The sequence below is a fragment of the Helianthus annuus genome, chromosome 14 (assembly GCF_002127325.2).
Source record: "Helianthus annuus cultivar XRQ/B chromosome 14, HanXRQr2.0-SUNRISE, whole genome shotgun sequence".
NCBI classification, from domain to species: Eukaryota; Viridiplantae; Streptophyta; class Magnoliopsida; order Asterales; family Asteraceae; genus Helianthus; species Helianthus annuus.
In genome coordinates, this window is record NC_035446.2 from 173,297,202 (window position 1) to 173,317,921 (window position 20,720).

The 20,720-nt window shown below is 39.0% G+C and overlaps 1 protein-coding gene across 2 annotated transcripts; it reads left to right on the forward strand.

Annotated features, from left to right (window-relative positions):
* Window positions 1-11,178: 11,178 nt before the first annotated feature.
* Window positions 11,179-13,476, forward strand: LOC110905173 (4-coumarate--CoA ligase 2). 2 transcript variants are annotated; one of them, XM_022151064.2, is made up of 5 exons: window positions 11,179-12,378; window positions 12,505-12,849; window positions 12,919-12,986; window positions 13,066-13,168; window positions 13,229-13,476. In XM_022151064.2, the coding sequence occupies exons 1-5, from the start codon at window positions 11,311-11,313 to the stop codon at window positions 13,343-13,345; spliced, it is 1,701 nt and encodes a 566-aa protein (XP_022006756.1). In that variant the 5' UTR covers window positions 11,179-11,310; the 3' UTR covers window positions 13,346-13,476. The 2 variants fall into 2 exon arrangements, with proteins under 2 accessions (XP_022006756.1, XP_022006757.1); XM_022151065.2 differs by having other exon boundaries at window positions 11,180-12,378; window positions 13,235-13,476.
* The last annotated feature ends 7,244 nt before the right edge of the window (window positions 13,477-20,720 follow it).

Sequence of the window (20,720 nt, forward strand, 5' to 3'; positions counted from 1 at the left end):
GGTTTGGTAAAGGTCTTGCCCTTGTTCAGCGTTTAGAGGTCCTGCTTGGGACCTGGGTCAAATTTAGTAGGATCTCCTTCAATGCCCATAGGTATTGGATGGCGGGGATCCAAACTCTTTGACCCCCTCATAAGCTAACTACTATTAATACTATAACCCGGCTATTTAGGACTGTATCCCTGCTGACTCAGACTACTTAGCCGAGGGTAACGTCACCGCCAAAAGCGGGGCCTACCATAATTTGCATTAATAACTTAATTCATTATCTTTCAATAATCCGACCCTTTAGGATTGTATCCTTGCTGACTCAAACTACTGGGTTGAGGGTAACGTCGCCTTCAAAAGAGGGGCCTACTACAATAACTAAGATAATCTCTTAAACAAGTGCAAAAGTGCGAAAATAATCAAAGGTTATACTAATACACGTGTCGGATCCAAGTGATTCATCTTGTCTATCTGTTTTTATTTTATTTTCTTTTTCAGCATTTAGTTAGTTTTTATTTTTCTTAGTTTAAAACATTTTTCTAACTTTTTGATTTGATTAGACGTTGAGGATAAACCGGTATTAAAAGCTCTTGTGTCCTTGGACGACCTCGGTATCTTACCAACACTATACTACGTCCACGATGGGTGCACTTGCCCATATGTGTGTTTAGTGTTAGTAAATATCGTGTTTTATAAATTTAAAACTTGGCTAAAAGTGTAAAAAGGGCTTAAATATATATCTAAAAATATAACACACTTCACGCACATCAGAATCAAACTCGCAGACTCAGTCGAAGTCATTTGCTTGCGGGTTATGCAAATCCAAGGGCCACAAGACTGTGGATTGCAAAAAGATAAAGGATGCAACTTGCTACAGTTGTAATGAGAATGGGCACATTAGAACCAACTGCCCTAAAAATGCCAAGAAGCCTGAAGAGGCCAAGAAGACCAATGCGAGAGTCTTCAGAATGGATGTGAAAGAAGCAGTGCTAGACGATAACGTGATCACAGGTACTTTCCTCGTAAATGATATCTTTGCAAAAGTACTTTTTGATTCGGGCGCTGATAAGTCTTTCGTAGATCATAAATTTTGCAAATTGCTGAATATGCCTGTCAAAACCTTAAATGTGAATTATGAGGTAGAGCTAGCAGATGGCACCATAGAAACCGTCTCCACTATGTTAGATCGATGTGCGATATCCATTAAGAACCACTCTTTTCCTCTATCTCTACTTCCCTTTAAATTGGCTGGTTTTGACATAGTTCTGGGTATGGACTGGTTATCTCACAACCAGGCCCAAATCGTCTGCAACAGAAAGCAAGTGGTGGTAAAGACTCCGTCTGGTGAATCGCTTACCATTCGGGGAGATACCCAGTACGGATTGCCTGAGCAAGTGACTATGCTCAAGGCTTCAAAATTTCTAAAGAAGGGTTGTGTCATCTACATGGCACAGGTGATTTTTGATGAGCCTAAACCGAAGATAGAAGACATTCCCATCATTTCGGAATACCCAGAAGTTTTCCCTGAAGATCTACCTGGTCTGCCACCAGATAGGCAAGTGGAATTCAGGATCGATATCATCCCTGGAGCGGCACCTGTTGCTCGAGCGCCTTACAGGTTAGCACCAACCGAAATGAAGGAGTTGAGGACCCAGCTGGAGGAACTGCTAGCTAAAGGTTTCATCAAACCTAGTTTGTCTCCCTGGGGAGCACCTGTCCTGTTTGTCAAGAAGAAGGACGGATCGATGCGTCTGTGCATCGATTATCGCGAGCTTAATAAGGTCACGATAAAGAATAGATATCCCTTGCCGAGGATCGACGATTTGTTTAATCAGTTACAAGGGGCAAGTTATTTCTCGAAGATTGATTTGAGGTCAGGCTACCATCAACTGAAAGTCAGAGATGAGGACGTACATAAAACCGCATTTAGGACTCGTTACGGTCACTACGAGTTCCTAGTGATGCCTTTTGGGCTCACTAATGCACCGGCTGCGTTCATGGATCTCATGAATCGCGTTTGCAAGCCGTACTTAGACAAATTCGTCATCGTTTTCATCGACGACATTCTTATCTACTCTAAGAACCAAGCTGACCATGAGAAACACCTTCGCTGTATGCTCAAACTCCTACATCACGGGAAACTCTATGCCAAATTTTCTAAGTACGAATTCTGGCTTCGAGAAGTCCAATTTCTTGGACATGTTGTCAGCGAGCGTGGTATCCAAGTGGATCCCGGTAAAGTAGAAGCTGTCATGAATTGGCAAGAGCCAAAGACGCCTACAGAGATTCGTAGTTTCCTGGGGTTAGCGGGATATTACAGGCGATTCATAGAAAATTTTTCAAGGATTGCTGCGCCCTTAACTTCCTTGACCAAGAAGAAAGTAAAGTTCGTTTGGGGCCCTAAGCAGCAAGAGTCCTTTGATATTCTGAAGCAAAAGTTGAGCAACGCTCCTGTGCTGACATTACCTGAAGGTACCGAAGAGTTCGTAGTTTACTGCGTCGCGTCACACACTGGCATGGGATGCGTACTTATGTAGAAAGGCAAGGTTATTGCCTATGCTTCGAGACAGTTAAAGGTGCATGAAAAGAATTACACCACCCATGACTTGGAGCTGGGTGTCGTTGTGTTCGCACTAAAACTGTGGAGGCATTATCTGTATGGTATCAAGTTTGTGATCTATTCTGATCATAAGAGCCTTCAACATCTGTTTAATCAGAAGGAATTAAACATGAGGCAACGCCGTTGGATGGAGACTTTAAATGATTATGATTGTGAAATCAGATATCATCCCGGCAAGGCGAATGTAGTCGCTGATGCCCTGAGTAGAAAGGAAAGGGTGAAACCCATCCGAATCAATGCCAAGAGCATTGAAGTGAAGAATAATTTGATTGAAAGGTTGTTAGCTGCACAGAGAGAAGCTGTGTTGGAAGCTAACTATCCTAAAGAGAAGCTGGGAGTAACTGAGGAGCAGTTAACTCTTAGCAAGGACGGAATTTTACGATTAAACGGACGAATGTGGGTTCCAAGTTATGGAGGACTACGAGATGTTATCCTCCAGGAAGCCCATAGTTCCAAATATTCTGTTCATCTTGGAGCTGATAAAATGTATCGAGATCTAAAGGCAAATTATTGGTGGATAGGCTTGAAAAAGTCTGTAGCCGCTTATGTAGCCAAATGCTTGACTTGTGCGCAAGTCAAAGCTGAGCATCAAAAGCCATCAGGCTTGCTACAACAGCCTGAACTTCCCGAATGGAAGTGGGAATGTGTAACTATGGATTTTATTACCAAGTTACCCAAGACGAGGAAAGGAAATGATACAATATGGGTTATAGTTGACAGACTGACTAAGTCAGCTCATTTCTTACCCATCAAGGAGACTTATAGCTCCGACATGTTGGTCCAGTTATACGTTGATAAGATTGTAGCCTTGCATGGCATACCTGTGTCTATTATCTCTGACCGGGATACTAGATACACGTCGCATTTCTGGAAAAGTTTCCAGCAATCTTTGGGCACACGTTTAAATTTTAGTACGGCTTACCATCCTCAGACAGACACTCAGAGTGAGCGTACTATTCAGACGTTGGAAGACATGCTACGTGCATGTGCTATCGATTTGGGTGGTAGTTGGGATAAGAACCTACCATTAATCGAATTCTCCTACAACAATAGCTACCATACCAGCATTAAGGCTGCGCCTTTCGAGGCATTATACGGTAGAAAGTGTAGATCGCCTGTTTGTTGGGCGGAAGTTGGAGATGTCCAATTATCAGGACCAGAGATAGTCTTCGAGACGACGGACAAGATTGTCCAAATTCGAGACCGTCTCAAAGCTGCCCGAGATAGGCAGAAGAGTTACGCAGATCCAAAGCGTAAAGATTTTCACTTCGAAGTAGGTGAAAAAGTGTTACTTAAAGTATCACCCTGGAAGGGGGTGATGCGTTTTGGTAAGAAAGGCAAACTAAGCCCGAGATATATAGGACCTTTCGAGGTTATCGAACGTGTCGGATCAGTTGCCTACAAGTTAAACTTACCGGAGGAGCTCAATGGAATTCACAATGTGTTCCACATCTGCAATCTGAAAAAGTGCTTCGCTGACGAATCACTGGTAATACCCCATACAGATGTGCATATAGATGAGAGCTTGAAATTTGTGGAAAAACCTTTGTCGATTGAAGATCGACAGGTAAAGAAGCTTCGAAGGAAGCATGTACCGATTGTAAAGGTCAAATGGGATGCCCGTAGAGGTCCCGAATTCACGTGGGAGGTTGAATCCACGATGAAAGAAAAATACCCTTATTTATTTCAGTAAATCTCGGGTCGAGATTTATTTTAAGGGGGTGAGGATGTAACACCTCGGAATTTTGTGTCCAATAAATAAATGACACGTGTCGCATACGACAAAAGTATTGTAAACCCGGATGTAATTAAAATGTACGGTAGGATTTTTGAACATGTCGACATGTTAATTTTACCTCTGAGCGACTTCTTCATTATAAATCCCAAAACCCTAAGCATAATTAATAAGCATCTAATATGTCTTAATCCAGTAATTACTATTAACCAAGGATGTCCAAATTGCTAATTTGGATCCTAAGAAAATAATGCAATACAAATAATTGTTCATAAAGCCCATCCTTGTGCAAACCCATGACTCATTATGATAACTGACCAAGCATGGGTTAAAAAGGGCCTCATACTGACTGGTTCCAGATTCAAAAAAAAAATCATATATTGCAGTTGACCATTCAAATCATAAAAGGTTAAATTTTTGCCTCTGTTAAGCGCTTACGGACCATAAGGGTCCTGCCTTACGGACCGTAAGGGGGTGAAAGGGTAAACTTGTTTCCGCTAAAGGATTACGGACCGCAAGGGCCATGCCATACGGTCCGTAAGCGACACCCAGCGATAGAAAGTTGGCTGTTGGCTGTTGTAAACGGTAAATCATTAATGTAAAGATTTTCCAGAGATATGGGCGACCCCTAATCACTCCCTAGCACTAAGGGACAGTTGTTGATCATCAAGGGACACTTGTAGGCCTTGTTGTGATGATCCTATGCATCTTCATTGCCTATAAAAGGCCACATTGTGGCAACAAGTTCCTCACACCTTTCTCTTGCACTTCTGATCATTTCTGGAGCTCTCAAGCATTCATCTAACATCCATAGTCGTGCACCAAGCTTCTGTAAGTGTGCCTAAGCTTTTGTGGCTTTGTTTTTGCTTAGTTTAGCTTAAAAGTCAATCCGTCGTAATTAACGATTGACTTTGCGATAAATCACAAATGGTCCAGTGGTTTGTCGAATCAAAGATAGTTATATGATGGTAATCATGTGGGCTTTAAACCCCTAAAAGGGCACCCTCTGATTCCCACTCTAACTAGTCCAAATGTCAAGTCAAACGTGCTTAGAAAAAGTCAACAGAAATGCCATTTTGCGATTTAATGCATAATCAGTAATGTAGATGATGTGTAACCTATTTAAACACTCATAAAACATGATAATAAGTATATTAACTAGTCTAAGCTTGTTTGATCCGACCATTTACTGTTTTGACCCGGTTCAGAGCCGAAAGTCGCAAAGCTTTGACTTTTGCATTGACTTCAGTTCTGACCCGTTAAAGTATGATTTAGATATGCCTTAGGACTCTCTTAGGACCAGGTTACATGATGGTATAACCCTCTATGACCGGTTTGTTGTTTGTCCGAGTCTTTCACACATTTCCGTTAAATGCTTAAAAGTTGACCGTAACGCCCTTTTGGATTTAAAACGAGAAATTCGGACATGTGAAAGAACCACAACCTTAGTTACTGATTTCTAAGCATGTCCCTAAAATTTCACGTCAATCCGAGGTCCAGAATAGGAGTTATGCTAAATAGCGCAAATTACGGAAACTTTAGTAATTAAATAGCGCAATTCGCATAACGCCTATCTAAACCCGGATTTCGACACCAAACCTTTTACACACTGATGTAAAATAATATTTTGGGATTTTTAAAGATTTTTAATCATTTTTAACCTGTTCATAACCTGCGGTTATGGCAACGGTTCGGTAAATACCGAATATACCCTTTTCGGCCATAACTTGAGTTCTACAAGGTCTTTTGACCCGATTCCAGTTGTTACTGATTTTAAATAATAAATAGAGTATTTTGGACTTTATAAACTGTTCGGGAAACTCAGATTTCCTGTAGAACTCCGAAACCTCTTTTATAATCTTTAAAAAGACCGAAATACCCCTACGGGGCATAAAATGGATTTAAACTCGTTACGAGCATTACGGAAGGTATCCTACTGATACCCCAACCTCTTTAAAGTGTATTGACTCAGGAAACAAGTGTAGGACTCTTACGGTTACCCGTTACGCCTTTTTGCGCGCGGTTCGGCTTATGTAACTAGTTTACATAAACTGGCCGAAACGGGTCAAACCATATTGTTTTGACCCCAAAATCCAGAGTGTGATTATTATACCCATATAAAACAAGTCTTCAAACTTGTTGGGTCAAAATCAAATTCCATTCCCGGTTTTCGCCTTTCACGCGATTAAACCGTAACTATCCGTTGAAACTGACCGGTCTAAGCTACGGCTAAATTAAAGACCCGTTAGGATTCTATTAGGTTATTTTAAACCTTCGTTCCAGAATAGGAGACCAGTAAAAGCTATCTGCAATTTATTTCGATTAAGGATTTATACTTGCAAAGGTAAATACTTTTAACTTATTTTCCGTCATACGGGCTTGGGTTACGGTACATAGTATACCGCTTGATCGGGCATCAAATTCTCCACCGTTGAGTGGGTAATTGAATAAATTTGATCGGCTCGTTTAAACAGTCTTGTTACTTAAAAGCCTTTGGGGGGGGGGGTTAAATGACCATGTCCCAGATATCCTGGCATCATTTTACGAAATGGCCACGACCTAAGCGCGGAGTGTAGGCGTACACTCGTCAGTGCATAAATAGTCGCTGTGGTGTGTCTATTGATCTTTAACCCGGACTTGATCCGGGCTACTGAACGCATAAGGAACATGTAATTCGTTCACAAGATTATATATTTAAATAATTCTCCCAAGTTATAAAAGAGTTTGTGCCTTGTGCATTCAAATCAATTTTAATAAACATTTTTCAAAAGTGTCGGTTGAATGTATTTACCAGTGTAAACTGACGTATTTTCCCAAAAAGACTAAATGCAGGTACTATGGGTAATTGGCTGGATATAGCTCCTTAGCATCTTAAAGAGTCTCGCAAGCTTACGATGCCGTGTTTGTTGAACAATACTTTTATTACTATTTTGATCCCCTGTGGATTTTATTTCAACAATGGTGATACTTTGATATTACATTAAACGTTGAAATATATTTATCTTTATGCTTCCGCTGTGCATTTATATATTGTGTGGTTTGACTATATTGTTGCCAACTACGTCACGGTAATCCTCCACCGGGCCCACCGGTGAGACACGTGGAAATCGGGGTGTGACAGCTGGATACTAATATCCTCCGACAATTCTATGTTTAAATCTGGTAGCTTCCCTTTATTAATTTTAGTGTTGGGCTTCAATATTTTATTTCGGGCTTCAGCTAATCTATTCTTCTTCTTCTTCTTTTCTTTTGTGCCTGTCGGCCCATATGAATCCCCCACCTTAAGCCCAATATTACTTACACCTTGTAGACTTATTACCTGGGTCCCTTGACTTAATGGTATTTGTGCATGTGGCTTTTCACCTCCTGTTTCCTCAATATTAGGAAAGTCAAACATCCCATTATTATCGAGCTTCCTTAACGACTGTTGATTCCTTGCTGCTTCCTCGTTCCCCGTGATTTCCCCAGTCTTTTCATTATTCTTTTCCTTGTTACCGATGACCGACTCTTCGTTTCCCGGTGGATCCCCCCCCTTCCGTTGCCGAATTTTGTTTACCGGCGTTGTCTCGTCGACTGCCATTTTTTCCGGTGTTTTTTCTTCAGTGTTTCTTGCATCTAGATTCCCCGTGTTATTCTTATTATGAACTCTCCTCTTCATTATCTTTTCTGGTAACCATGGCTCATCAACTTCTGAGATCCATACAGTGAATGCTTGATCTTTCCAAATCATTTGTATTGCTTCCTTTATGCTATAGCCATGTTCCACCTTAATGCCGACAATATCGAATTGTAGGTTTAAATCATATTCATCTGCCTCTGATTCCTGAACTATATCTCCAAACTTCCTTGCAATGACGTTCATGACTTCCTTCATCCACAATTGAACTGGGACCCCTCTGATCATTAACCATGCTATTCTTTGATATGGAATTAGTTGACCTTCCCATATCTCTGTCTTCTTGAACCATTTTTTCCACATTTGTTCATCTCTTTTCAATGCGCTTTCCAAATCCTTTACTTCGTTGAATGTGATAAGAACACTTAGTCCTCCAATATACCGAATTACCGCGTTATCAAGTTTTAATTCTTCCGAGCATTTATCCGCTTCCTTCACTTGCTTCATATTGTGAAATTCACACACCACAGCTTTTTTGTTCCACTTCTTATAGGCTTCGGATTCGTTAGCAAACCTCATCTGATCGTCCGCTTTTACCGTTGGCATGTTCCCCTTCACCATATCCGCATATGACACTCCTCTTTTAGTTTCTGCATGGATCCGTTCCATCCGTATATTCGTGTTTACTGGTTTTGGTTCTTCCTTTTCTAATCCACTGCTGCTGTATTTTCACCTCTTCTTTCTTAACAACTTTCACAAATCTTGCCACCTTTGCTTTAATTTTCCATCCGTAGAGATTGACTTGGTTTAGGACTTTTGCCATTTTTTCCCCGTCTTTTACTTTAACAAATCTGAGAAACCCGAAACGCTTTCCCCATTTATCTTTTTTCCTTGCAATGTAAGCATCCACCAAGTGTCCGTAATTCCTGCATTCCATCCATAACTCTCCATCGGAAACATGTGGGTGAATGTTTGAGATGTAGAAAGTCGTTGCATCCTCCCTTTTGTATTGAGTATCATTCACCAGATTATTGTTTCTTGCTTGGTATCTTTCTCCGTGTTCGAATCGGTTATACCCCCCACCTGAACTTTCTCCTCTTTCCTTACCCATCGCGTATTGAAAGGGCGGCCGGAAACTTATGAGAAGACCAACAGGCGAATGGATGAATCAAGAACTTAATTAGAATGTCCGGTAGATTCAAGAACCAGAGTCAAATGCGGATCGAATTAACCGTGCACGCTAATCCGGTTAGATCTTCATCGTCGAGCTTGTTGGGAATTTACTATATGATCGGCCCTTTCAATATTCAAAGTTCACACTCAGCGACGTTCTAAATTTCACCGGCGACTTTTCGTTAACCGGACAACTAGCGAATGGATGCGACAAGAAAGATGATTACGATGGGAGGATAGGATTATGGTTCACAATTGTGTGAATCATACAACCTGTCTCGCAAATCCGCTTTACTTTATATCGTCGAGCCGACGCCGGAGGACCGTGCAATCAGCGAATGGGTTATAACAGTAAAGGAGACTAGCAATAAGGAAGGATCAACTATACCTCACACCCTAATCTACTTTAATCTGCAATTGTCGAGCCGACTGGCCGGAGTTGTTTATCTCGCCGGGAATCGCCTCACCTTTTCGTCTCCCCCTCTTTTTTTCACACTACATTACCTATGGGAACTCCAAGATACAAAAAAGATCAATCTCCAACTTTGCATCTAATCGATCTCCAAAGCGGCTTTGCCGTTCCAAAAAAAAATCAATCCCGTCACATGTCTTACCTCCTCATCTTTCACATGTCAAGCTGACTTTTAAACCCGAGCTACTGTATTCCCAAGTTAAACTAAAGAGAGAAAAGAAGGGATTCTTTCATTTTCTTTTCTTTTCTCTCCAGTTCTTTCCAAATTGGAAAGATTAATTTTAGACAAAAAAAATCTCTGATTTTCTCTTCTTTTCTCTCATTTAATGAAACTCTGGAACACAACTAAAAATTAGTTCCTTCCAAATCTTTTCTTTTATCTCATTTAATGAAACTCGGGAACATAAAAGAGAAACACCTAAGAATATGATTAAAAAATTTTAGAGTTAGTTACTGTTTTCGTCCCTGTAGTTTGTCAAAATCACTATTTAGTCCATTATTTTAAAAATTGCGATTTCAGTTCCTGTGGTTTCACTTTCGTAACCATTTTAGTCTACCTCGTAACCATTTCAGTCCCTGTACTTAACAGAATAATGGACTGAAATGGTTACGAAAATGAAACCACAGGGACTGAAATGGTTACGAAAGTGAAAAAACAGGGACTGAAATCGTAATTTTTAAACTAATGGACTGAAATAGTGATTTTTGACAAACCACAGGGACGAAAACAATAATTAACTCAAATTTTTATATTCATCTCCGACCATTCGTCGTCCGAATAACAAAGGTGTGAGATAATCAGACCATAATTGAGGAGACAAACTCCTTTGAAAATACCCGAGTTAACCCTTTTGTTCATAACCACGTTCAATGCCTCCGTAACTAACAAAAAAGAAACGATGATATTGGGCCTCCTTGTCTAAGGCCTTTGTAAATCTAAAATTCCACTGTCGGGGATTCGTTAACTAGGACCGAGGCCCTACTTAATTTAAAATTCCATGGCTTTGAGGTTGGATAAAAGGAAGTCCCAATAAACCGAGTCATAAACCTTCTCGAAGTCAATCATCAAAATAAAAAGCTCTTTCTTGCAACACCATGAAATGACCGCGCTCACGGTTAGGGGTGTTCAAAAAAATCCGGATTCGAAACCGAATCCGAAATATCCGAAAATCCGTATTCGAAATATCCGAAATTTCAGATATCCGAAAACCGATAATCCGAATTTTCAGATTCGGATTCGGATATGAATTTCAAAAAATTTCGGATAATCCTATTATCCGATATCCGAAAACTAGTTATTTTTTATAAATTTATATAGTATATGAGCATTATATTTAGTTTGAAGTATTGTAAAAATTAGTAAAAAAAGTAGTAAATGATTGTATTCGTGTGAATTTATGATTGTTTTTAGTTTTAAATGTTGGAAATTTGAAAAATCGAATATAAGTTTAGTTTTAATTTATACACGAAACGAATTTTTTTATTTTTATTTTTATAAATTCGGATATCCGAATCCATATCTAAAATTTTGGTTATATTCATTATTATCAATCACGTGGCGTCAATATATTTGGTGATATTCATTATTATCAAAAAATCACCCTCTTGCACTTGCCCTTCTACTTTCACAATATTTTACAAGACAATTCCGGAAGAAAAACAAATCACAAAGCAGCATCAAGAAACCCATAGCCATCATCATCATCATCATGCTGTCCGTGAAAGCTCAGAAACCAGAAACACACCCACCCCCACCACCACCACCCTTGATTTCTTCTTCTTGCATTAATAACAACAACAACAACCATGATGATTCTTCTACTAGGGTCTTCCGATCCAAGTTGCCAGACTTGCCCTGCATCCCAAACCACATGCCTCTTCACTCCTACTGCTTCCAGAATCTTTCCCGGTTCTCAGACCGACCCTGTCTTGTTGTCGGATCCACCGGTACCACCTACTCTTATTCCCAGACGCACCTTCTCTCTCGCAGAATTGCCGCCGGGTTATCCAGCCTCGGTGTTTCCAAGGGTGATGTCATCATGCTCCTCCTACAAAACTGCGCCGAATTCGCCTTAGCCTTCATTGCAGCTTCCATGATTGGCGCTGTCACCACCGCTGCCAATCCCTTTTGCACCGCTGGGGAGATCTCCAAGCAGTTGACCTCCTCAAAGGCCAAGATCATAATCACGCAGGCTCAGTACGTGGAGAAGCTTCGTCCCCATTGCGTCCCAGTCATCACCGTCGATGACCCACCGGAGAAGTGCATGCATTTCTCTGTTCTCCTGCTTTGTCAAAATAGTATTCCCTCGGTCACAATAGACCCGGACGACGCGGTGGCGTTGCCATTCTCGTCTGGAACCACAGGACTGCCAAAAGGCGTGATTCTAACGCACAAGAGCTTGATTACCAGCGTGGCACAACAAGTAGACGGGGAGAACCCAAACCTATATCTGAAACAAGACGACGTGGTTCTATGCGTGCTCCCTTTGTTCCATATATACTCCCTTAACTCGGTGCTACTTTGTTCGCTCAGAGCTGGAGCCGCGGTGGTGCTGATGCCCAAGTTTGAGATACGATCACTGCTGGAGCATATACAGAGGTATAGGGTGACGGTGGCGGCGGTGGTGCCCCCCTTGGTGCTGGCTTTAGCCAAGAATCCGATGGTGGGGAGCTACGACTTAAGTTCGATAAGGGTGGTGCTCTCCGGGGCGGCACCGCTTGGGAAGGAGCTGGAAGATGGTCTCAGAAGTAGAGTCCCCCAGGCAATTTTCGGTCAGGTAATTATTAATTATTAATTATTTTATTTCAATTCATTTGGTTGGTTGGAAAGTAGTTGGAGATTAGTTCAAAGGTTTTTTGAACACGTAAGTCTTGTTGAGTCCATTCCATTGGCATGTATGCAGGGATATGGGATGACCGAAGCTGGGCCTGTGTTGTCAATGAGTGCAGCCTTTGCTAAACAGCCTTTGCCCACCAAGTCGGGATCTTGTGGGAGTGTGGTAAGGAATGCTGAGCTCAAGGTCATCGACCCCGACACCCATCACTCTCTTGGATATAATCAACCTGGTGAGATATGTATCCGTGGGCCTCAGATTATGAAAGGATACTTGAATGACGCCATGTCCACAGCTGCCACTATAGATGAACTAGGCTGGCTTCACACCGGTGATATTGGTTACGTAGACCATGACGATGAGGTTTTCATTGTGGATCGAGTCAAGGAGCTCATCAAATTCAAAGGTTTTCAGGTACGTATAGCTAGCTAGCTACACCGTATTATTATAATCAACTTATAAGCATATATGATGATCGATCAGGTGCCACCGGCTGAGCTGGAGGCCCTTCTGGTTAGCCATCCTTGTATCGCAGACGCTGCTGTTGTCCCGTAAGCCTAAATATATAATATGTGTGTATATATATGAATGAATCAAAAAACAAGCTAGTATTAACTACTTAGGCAACAGGCAAAAAGATATTGCTGCTGGGGAGGTTCCAGTTGCATTCGTAGTATTAGTGACTGGGATGGAGATCACCGAAGAAGATGTCAAAGATTACATTGCCAAACAGGTAAATAAATAATAATAATAATAGTTGATTAATTAATCTTAATGTATCTAAAAATGGAAGATGCAGGTGGTTTTCTACAAGAAACTGCACAAGGTGTACTTTGTGAGCTCCATTCCCAAATCTCCATCAGGGAAGATCCTAAGAAAAGACCTGAGAGCCAAACTCCCATCTACATGATCACTGTTCGTGGTTTATATATATAAATATTTTCCATTTACTTATAATTGTATTAACATGAATTATACAGCTACAGCTTATTCTACAACCCCAGAGTAATACAAAATCAAAATAGCACATTTTCTAATCAATTATCTATCTTATCTTCTTCATTTGTGTAATGTCTACCAATATATATAGATGCATGTTTTCAACTGTATTATTATTATTATCATTATTATTATTATTATTAGAGTAAACTGCCATTTTGGTCCCTGTGGTTTGGGCAGTTTTGCCATTTTAGTCCAAATCTCAAATTTTTTAAATCTGGGTTCCTTTGGTTTCACTTTTGTTGCCATTTTAGTCCAAAATTCAAAAACCCTTATTTTTTTACTGTTCCAACATGCCTATTTTGTCTTTTTGTGCAGGGGCATTTTGGTCATTTGGAATTATTATACAATTATTATAATACATTAAATACCATCATCTTCTTCTTCAGACCAACTTCTTCTTCACACCAGACCATCATCTTCTCCACCCCCACCGCACCACCACCATCCCCATCGCACCCCCACCGCACCACCACCATCCCCACCGCACCACCACCATCCCCACCGCCGGCGGCACCTGCAACCACCCGTCACAACCTAACCACCTGCAATGACCCGTCACACCCAGCGTCACCTTTCAGATCTACAGTGTGGGCTACAATCGGAGATGCTTTGTGATTTCTTGAGTCTTCACAGAGTGAAAACCCTAAAATCCTTAATCAGCTGCACACCTTTCTCCCTCATCTGATCAGAACCCTCTGGTCGCCGGAGCACCCCCCCCCCCCCGGCCGTCGTTCCTGTCGTCGTGCAGAACCACCTCCACCATCTTCAACCTTTAGTAGCCTAACATTATCATTGACATGTTATCCAGCAGAACACCGAAATCAATCTTCAGAAAAAATGAAAAAGGACGAGGGAAACAGAGAGAAGTGTTACCGGTAAAACAACTCGTCGGACCAAAAACCGTGCCGCCGTCATCGGCGTGGCTCCGCTGTCTCCCCTGCTCCGGTCTCTCTCTCTCATCGCCGTCATTCTCTTTCTTCGCCGTCACTCTCTCTCTCTCTCTCCGTTTCTTCGTCGTGCACCACCAGACGGTGGTGGCGGTGGTCGGCCGGTACACAGATCAAAGGGAGGGGTGGTTTAGAGGGTTTGGATGTGTGGTGAGGTACCAGAGAGTGAGAGAGGGTGTGTAAAGGAGGGTATTTATTTGAGGTTTTTTAATTAAGAAAATGTTTTAATGAAATGTACTTGGACAAATATACCCCTGCACAAAAAGACAAAAAAGGCATGTTGGAACAGTAAAAAATGAGAGTTTTTGAGATTTGGATTAAAATGGCAACAAAATGCAAATCACAGGGACCCAGATTTAAAAAGTTTGAGATTTGGACTAAAATGGCAAAACTGCCCAAACCACAGGGACCAAAATGACAGTTTACTCTTATTATTATTACACAACACTAGAATCTTTTAATGTTTGCTAGGTATGGCCGGAAATAATATACTTTCTCACAGATGGTAAACTATTGTTTTTGTACTTCTTATCTTTTAATACTTATATTCTTTCATCGGACAACATTGACTCAATGTATGGAGCATTTTATAACTAGTATTTTGACCTGATTCGTTTTTAACAAAAGTTACGAAAACGTATATAAAAATAAGCACAAAAACATATTATTATTTGACCTGACGCATTACCGAGAAAAAAATACGTCAAAACATAAACTAACTTGAATTTACGCCGAAACGTACTTAAAAATAAACACGTAAGAAAATAGTGTTTTTTAGTTAACGAATGGTATCGTGCATTGCGCATGGGTCGAAATGTAAAGTAACTCGAATTCATGAAATGATGGGTTTTTTTTAATTCATATATATTAACGAAAAAAAGTGTCAATTTCTTCATAAAGTTGTTTTGGGCCACTGGTGTAGTATATAACAAATAAATGTAAAAGTATTAGGTGAAAAACGGGATATACACATTGAACAAGGTTACATTATATGTACCATCTTATTAAGGTTATATTCTACAAATAACGTTACATTTTCTGTATAATTTCAAAAAATGTACAAAAAAATAACGTTACCATTTAAAGGATATCCACATACATAAAAGTGTAACGCGTTTTCTTTTCTTTCTCGTCCGACACAAAGTGTTATATTACATCACATTGTTACAAAAGTCGTCTTCCTACTAAAAGATGTTACATGTTGGTACGTACGCTACAATTTTTACATGATCAATTTTACGTCACATGTGTAACACTTTTTTTGTAACACAAAAAAATGTAACACTTTCCTTTGATTGATTGTTACATTTCTGTAACGGGCCGTCTTCCTACTAAAAGATGTTACATGTTGGTATGTACACTACAATTTTTACTTGATCAATTTTACGTCACATATGTAACATTTTTTTTGTCACACAAAAAAAATGTAACACTTTTCCTTTGATTGATTGTTACATTTCTGTAACGGGCATTATTTCTGTAACACAAAAAAAATGTAACAGACATTTTCTGCTTTGATTGATTGTTACATTTCTAACACAAAAAAACGTAACAACACACTTTGTTTCTGTAATAGTCACTTTATTTTTACAATAATCTGGAAAAAAAATGTAACAACACACTTTATTTTTACAACAATCTAAAAAAGTGTAACAATGCACTTTATTTTTAGTAACATGCATAATTTATGTAACACGAAAAAATGTAACATGCATTTTTTCTTTGATTGTTACATTTCGTAACTAAGATGCAAAAGAATTGTTATGAGAATTGTTACATCAAAAATAATCTTCATTAACAATAATCCAACACAAGTAATGTAATTAGCAATGTTACAAAATGTATATAAAAAAATAACTTCGTTAACAAGAATCCAACAACAATAGATTTTTTAGATTCAATCATAAAATCAGTAATAAAAAAACCACATATCCAGAAAACAAGAACTTAATAACATTCATCTTCTTAGACAAAAAAATAAAAAAAAAGTTGCAGATCTACAAAACACAAAAAAATGAAGATCTACAAAACATAAATTGCAAATCTAGAGGACCTTTTAGATCTGGAACACAAAAAAAATTGCAAATCTGAAAATTACAAAAAAGTTGGAGATCTACAAAACACAAAAAATGAAGATCTACAAAAACACAAACATACTTATGGATCTGGAGGATCTTTTAGATCTGGAACATCATGTTCAACATCAAACATCTTTTGGATCATCTTCAACATCTGAAACATCATCTTCAACATCGGATTTGTTGACCACCGCCAGATCTTGAAACCACCATCGGATCTATTAAACATTGCTGGATCATGACTCTCACGCACTGGATCTGGTAACCACCGCTGCGATGGTGGTGGTGGGTATTGTTTTTAATCTTGAACAAACTTTTGGTGGTGGTGGGTGTTTTTTTTAATCTGGAACAAAAGCTTTTTTATGAAGCTTGATGTAAATTTGGTTGAGATGAGAGAGATAAAGTTTGTCAAGTGGTGTTTTTAATCTCACCACTTGTGTTTGGGAGAAATGAAATCTGAGAGATTTGAAAGCATATTTAACTTACATAAAAAACAAAAACAACTAAAGAGAAGAAATCATAATAAATGCTACAGAGAAGAAAACAAAAGCATATGTCATAGTACAAGTACAAATCATAATAAATGCTACATAGAAGAAAATAAGCAAAGGGTCTGCACCGTCTGTCACACCCCGGCCGCGTAAAACAACAAACCGCGGCGGAAACTATGACATTTGTGCCTCTACAATCATCATACAATTACAAATCCAATGAAATCCTGTATTTCATTCTCGGGATTTGTACAATTACATGTGACAAGTACACACATCAAATTTCGTATGATTCTGAACTCTCGAGAAGCTTTTCTGGAAGTTATACGCAAACTGTTACGTAAACGTAATCAGTTTAACGTGACATACATTCCGGAATAGTGACATAAGCTTAACATACCTTAAATAACCTTTACATAACTTAGAAATAAGTTTTAAAGGGTTTGGTATGGCAAACACAAGTTTATTCGATCACATGGACTATTTGCGACAAACCGCAAAAGTCTGCCGATTCGTATGGCAACGAACACTCCGGAACAAGATCATAAGCTAAACATACCCTAATTACCCTTAACATAGCTTAGAAATAAGTTTTGAGGGGTTCAGTGTGAGAAAATATGCTTATTTGATCAACAGGGACTAAAAGCGTCAAAAACGACGTAAGTTTGCATTTACGTGCATATCTCGCGTTCTGACCATATCCGGACATCCAAAAATTTTTGTAATCACTAAAATATTTTATTTTAGTGATAGGAATGCAAAAATACTATTCGTCGCGCAATTTGGATCGTTTTCGCATCCGTTCAAGTTTCGTCGTAATTTACCAAACAATGCGACCGTACGACCAAACGAACCGACATCCGTGATATTTCCAAGCATATTTCAAGTCCCCTATGCTTTAACTTCCTTGTAGAGCCTTAAATTTGGCTTAACGGGGGTTAAATGCGTCAAAAATGCTCATAGAAGTGTGAAGGGACCTGTTCTGCCAATTCTGAAACTTCTACCTATGCCCTCGCGTCCGGCGACAGCAGAAGGCCTTTGCTGTCACGTGCGGCGACGCCTTCATCTGGATAGAAACTTCATTTTAGCTGCAGCACATGTATTTTTAAGCTAGATTTTCATTATTGTGGGCTATTTGAGTGTTAATCAAGGCTTTAAACCATAACCACACACTTGTATGGTTGAGATAATGCCTTGGGCATCACACAAATCCACATGGCATGATCTAAGAGTTTCCATTCAACTATAAATACCCTTCAAATCTGCCATATTCATTGCTCATTCGCATTTTCTTCTCTCTTGAACTCTAAGTGAAGGCTACCATCTCTTGGATGCCTTCTACCTAAGTTTTCTAGTTCATTTTCCAGCCTTAGAACATTTTGTAAGTGTTCTTTCTTGGCTAGTTCATTTATTTCAGCAATTACGCTGAAAGTCAAACAGTTTGACTACCGTTTGACTTTCGGTGTTGACCATAAATTGGTCAAGTCAAAGTTCAATCGAACTTTGCAATGTGAGCGTAATCACGATGGTTATACTCCCTTGCGACTATGCCTACTGATTACCACGTTGACTAGTCGAAATGACGAGTCAAAGTTTCGGTCAAAATGCACGATTATGTGCATTTTGCGACGAAACTATTTTCGGGTATCAAAACACTTTGTTTTGATACCAAATCAGTTTTCTAACTTAGTTAAACATGTTTGAACATGTTTAACTAGTCACTTTTAGTTTAGTGCTTATTTAGGGTCGTAAGTCAAGCGGTCTCGACAACCGCTTAGACTTTCGAACTCGACCCGTTTGGTCGATCATTAGGATCCGACCAAACATATTTTGTGATCATAGTTGTATAGGGAATAACCTTCCGAGGTTATACCTTATGGTCACTTAGTTTAATTAGTTGTAAGATAGGTAGTTTATATGCCTTAGGAAAATGACCAAAATGCCCTTTTTGCGCATAAATTCAATTTAAGCATATGTAACCCAAATTTTGACACTTAAACTAATTATGCAACATTATTAAACATGTTAGGGCATATAATACTTGTCATAGGACTAGTTAGGCCACCCGAACGCGCTTTTGCGCAAATGACGCGTTAAAGTAGCGTAAACTACATTAACGGGTCATAACGGGTCATAAGCACTTAGGATAGGTTCCAAATCAGAATGTAAGCTTTGTTAAACCATATCATATGTGTTCCAACATTCATTTGGTTTACAAGACTTCACTCTATCCGATCTCCCGATTTAGGCCTCGATTATTAACATAGCGATCTGATACTAGCTGCCACTTGATTCCTTGAGGGAAAATAAGTTAAAAGTATTTACCTTCATAAATTAAACGGGTCATTTCAATAAATTAACCTTCATACGATTAAAAATTCAATGCCCGACCAAGCGGTATTTTATATATTGTACCCCAAGCCCGTATAAGGGAAAATAAGTTAAAAGTATTTACCTGAGCAAATTATTCAATTTATCTCAACCGTATTCAATCAGCAAATGCAGATAGCTTTTACTGGGCTCCTAAATCTGGAACGAAGGTTTTTAATAACCTATTAGATTCCTAACGGGTCTTAGTTAAGCCTATGCTTAGACCGGCTAGTTTTAAAGGAGGATATACGGTTCAAACGCAAGATTAAGCGAAGACCGGATTGAAATGTGGTTTAGACCCGGCAAGTTTGTATACTTGTTTAATCTGGGTAAACTAAACACATTCTGGATTTTGAGACAAAAATGATAAGGTTTGACCCGTTTTCGCTAACTTATGCCAACTAGTTACATAAATCGATCCGAACGCGAAAAGTGCGTAACGGGTAACCAAATGAATCATGAACAGGTTTCCTAAGTTAATATGCCTTAAATATGTTGTGACATCAGTAGGATATCTTCCATTATGCCCAAAACGAATTTAAACTCAAATTATGCCCTGTAGGGGTATTTTGGTCATTTTAAAGCTTTAAAAGAGTTTAAATATAGATCTGAGTTTCAGGTCTGATATAATCAGTAAAAATACTTACTTTAATAAGTTATATCAGTATGGTATTGCATATATGTGAAATTTATTAATTATAACCAGACTATGCACCGAAGGGGCATTTTGGTAATTTCACATAAGCTTTAAAGGTCAAAATTAGAATTCTGAGTTTAAAACTTTTGCCTACTGTTTAATTATAAAAATTTACTAAAAATATCAGTAGGTGTCAAGTCTTATATATTTAAAATAGTTTTAATACATACTATGCGTTTAAAACGCGCAAAAAGGCGATTTTAAGCGATTTCCGGGTTTTATAATGAAAGCTGATAATTTTATTATTCCAGAAGGCTTAAAATATTTTATTTATCATATAAGATCAGTAGAAAAAGGTTTGGTATCAAAATGATTTGTAAAACTCATTTTATAAGCTAAAAGGGCAAAACCGACAATAACCGAATCAAAGCTAGAACCCTATGTTATGCTCAGCCTAAAAATAAATAAAAATCTTCAAAAATCCCAAAATATTATTTTACATCAGTGGTTAAAAAGTTTGGTATTAAAATTTAGGTTTAGATAGGCTATAAGCTAATTATGCCGTTTAATTAATAAAAAGCTTTTCATTTACGCTAATGAGCATAACTCCTAATCTAGACCTCAAACCGATGTCAAATTTTAGGGACAAGTTTATAAATCAGTAATGAAGGTTTCTATCCTCTCACATTTTAAAAATTTCGTTTTAAGGTTAAAAGGGCATAATAGTCAACATTTAGGCATTTAACGGAAACATGCATAT